Here is a 1686-nt window from a genome sequence, read left to right as displayed (position 1 = left end):
AGGAGCAGCTGAGAGGTGATTTCACAGCATCCGTCTGCATCTGCTTTACAAATGTTCAACCCAGAGCTGGATCCTTCAGCACTAGTGATTGAACTACTCCCCTGGCTTAGAACAATATGGGAACAGCTCAGTGGATCTTCTCCTCCAGTGTGTTTTGAGGTGGAAAAAGATACACATTGAGAAAAATCCCCAGTGTCTATGGTGAGTACACTGTCTAACTCTCTCCCTCTCCCTCAGTGTGTGCAGTGGGTGGACGACGCTAAGCTGAACCAGCTGAGACGCGAGGGGATCCGCTACGCCCGTATCCAGCTGTATGACAACGACATCTACTACATCCCTCGTAGTGTGGTCCATCAGTTCAAGACTGTCTCTGCTGTCTGCAGCCTGGCATGGCACATCCGCTTAAAACAATACCACCGAGAGCCTCCAGGCGAGGAGGAGAGGAAGGTGGACGTGTCGACGCTACGAGTCAAACAGGAGGAGTTTGGGGATGCCTTGATGGGAGGGACCACAGCTCCTCTCACGGACCCCAAACCCCCCAAAGACAGAGACACTGCCCACCCGGAGGTCAAAGTGGAATCTCAACCTGCGGATATAAGGCTGCCCAAGCCCTCTGTCACCTCACCCATCGCCCCCCTACCAGCTCCCATCACCCCCCTAACTCCCTCCAAATCATCTTTGCAGGACACCAAGCCCAAATCACATCACCATCATCCCCACTACTACCACCACCATCATCATCATCATCATCATCACTCAGAATCACATCAAACCACTACCACACACTCTTCCTTGTCTTCCTCACTCAAACCCTCCCCCACCTCCACCACCCCATCCTCTCCCAAACCCAGTCCGTCATCCTCTCGTACCCCCTCTCCCAAATCTAGCCCCACTTCTACACACTCTCCCTCCTTCAAACCCAGCCCGGCTTCCACTCGTACCCCCAGTCCCTCTCTCTCACGCAAACCCTGCCACACCCCTACCCACACCCCTATCCCTACCCACACCCTTACCCACACCCCTACCCCTATCCCTACCCACACCCTTACCCACACCCCTACCCCTATCCCTACCCACACCCCTACCCCTATCCCTACCCACACCCTTACCCACACCCCTACCCCTATCCCTACCCACACCCTTACCCACACCCCTATCCCTACCCACACCCCTATCCCTACCCACACCCTTACCCACACCCCTATCCCCTTTTTGACGCCCTCCCCTGCACCCCTTCTATCTTCTTCAAGCCTGGCCTCCAGCCACACAGAGAGCAGGACCCCTACGCCCCAGTTCCGGCCCCAACCCCAGCCCAGACCGGACAAAGCCAAGGACAAAGCCACTTCTCTTTACCCAAAGGCCCCAGTCACCCCCCCGGAAACACGGCCTCCTGGCCCCCCACACCCCTCCTCCCTCTCCTTTAAACACCACCTGCATGAGCAGCAGCAGAAAGACTGTTTCTACTGATCTTTGTACATAGTGTTTTTAAATGGCTCTTTGGGGTCCTGTTTTAATCCGATCTAAAGGAAGGAGAAGACAGAAGTAAAACCATGGTATCAACACGGTGTGTGATGTATTCTAAGGAACACGTAAAGCTCTGTTGGTCTGCATCCTAAATGGCACCCTATTCCCTATAAAGGGATCTACTTTGTGACCAGGGCCCATAGGAGAGATCTGTTCAAAAGT

The 1686-nt window shown here is 54.4% G+C and overlaps 1 protein-coding gene across 1 annotated transcript; it reads left to right on the top strand.

Moving 5' to 3' along the window:
• Positions 1-237: 237 nt before the first annotated feature.
• LOC129848684 (anti-sigma-I factor RsgI2-like) lies at positions 238-1467 on the top strand (the record flags this gene model as incomplete). The annotated part of the gene is made up of 1 exon (XM_055915776.1): positions 238-1467. A coding segment is annotated over one exon (1230 nt), but the record flags the coding sequence as incomplete, so codon positions are not given.
• Between the last annotated feature and the right edge of the window lie 219 nt (positions 1468-1686).

The sequence above is a fragment of the Salvelinus fontinalis genome, unplaced genomic scaffold (genome assembly GCF_029448725.1).
Source record: "Salvelinus fontinalis isolate EN_2023a unplaced genomic scaffold, ASM2944872v1 scaffold_1101, whole genome shotgun sequence".
NCBI lineage: Eukaryota > Metazoa > Chordata > Actinopteri > Salmoniformes > Salmonidae > Salvelinus > Salvelinus fontinalis.
Note: the sequence above shows the minus strand (reverse complement) of the source record. Positions and strands in the feature narration are given on the sequence as shown.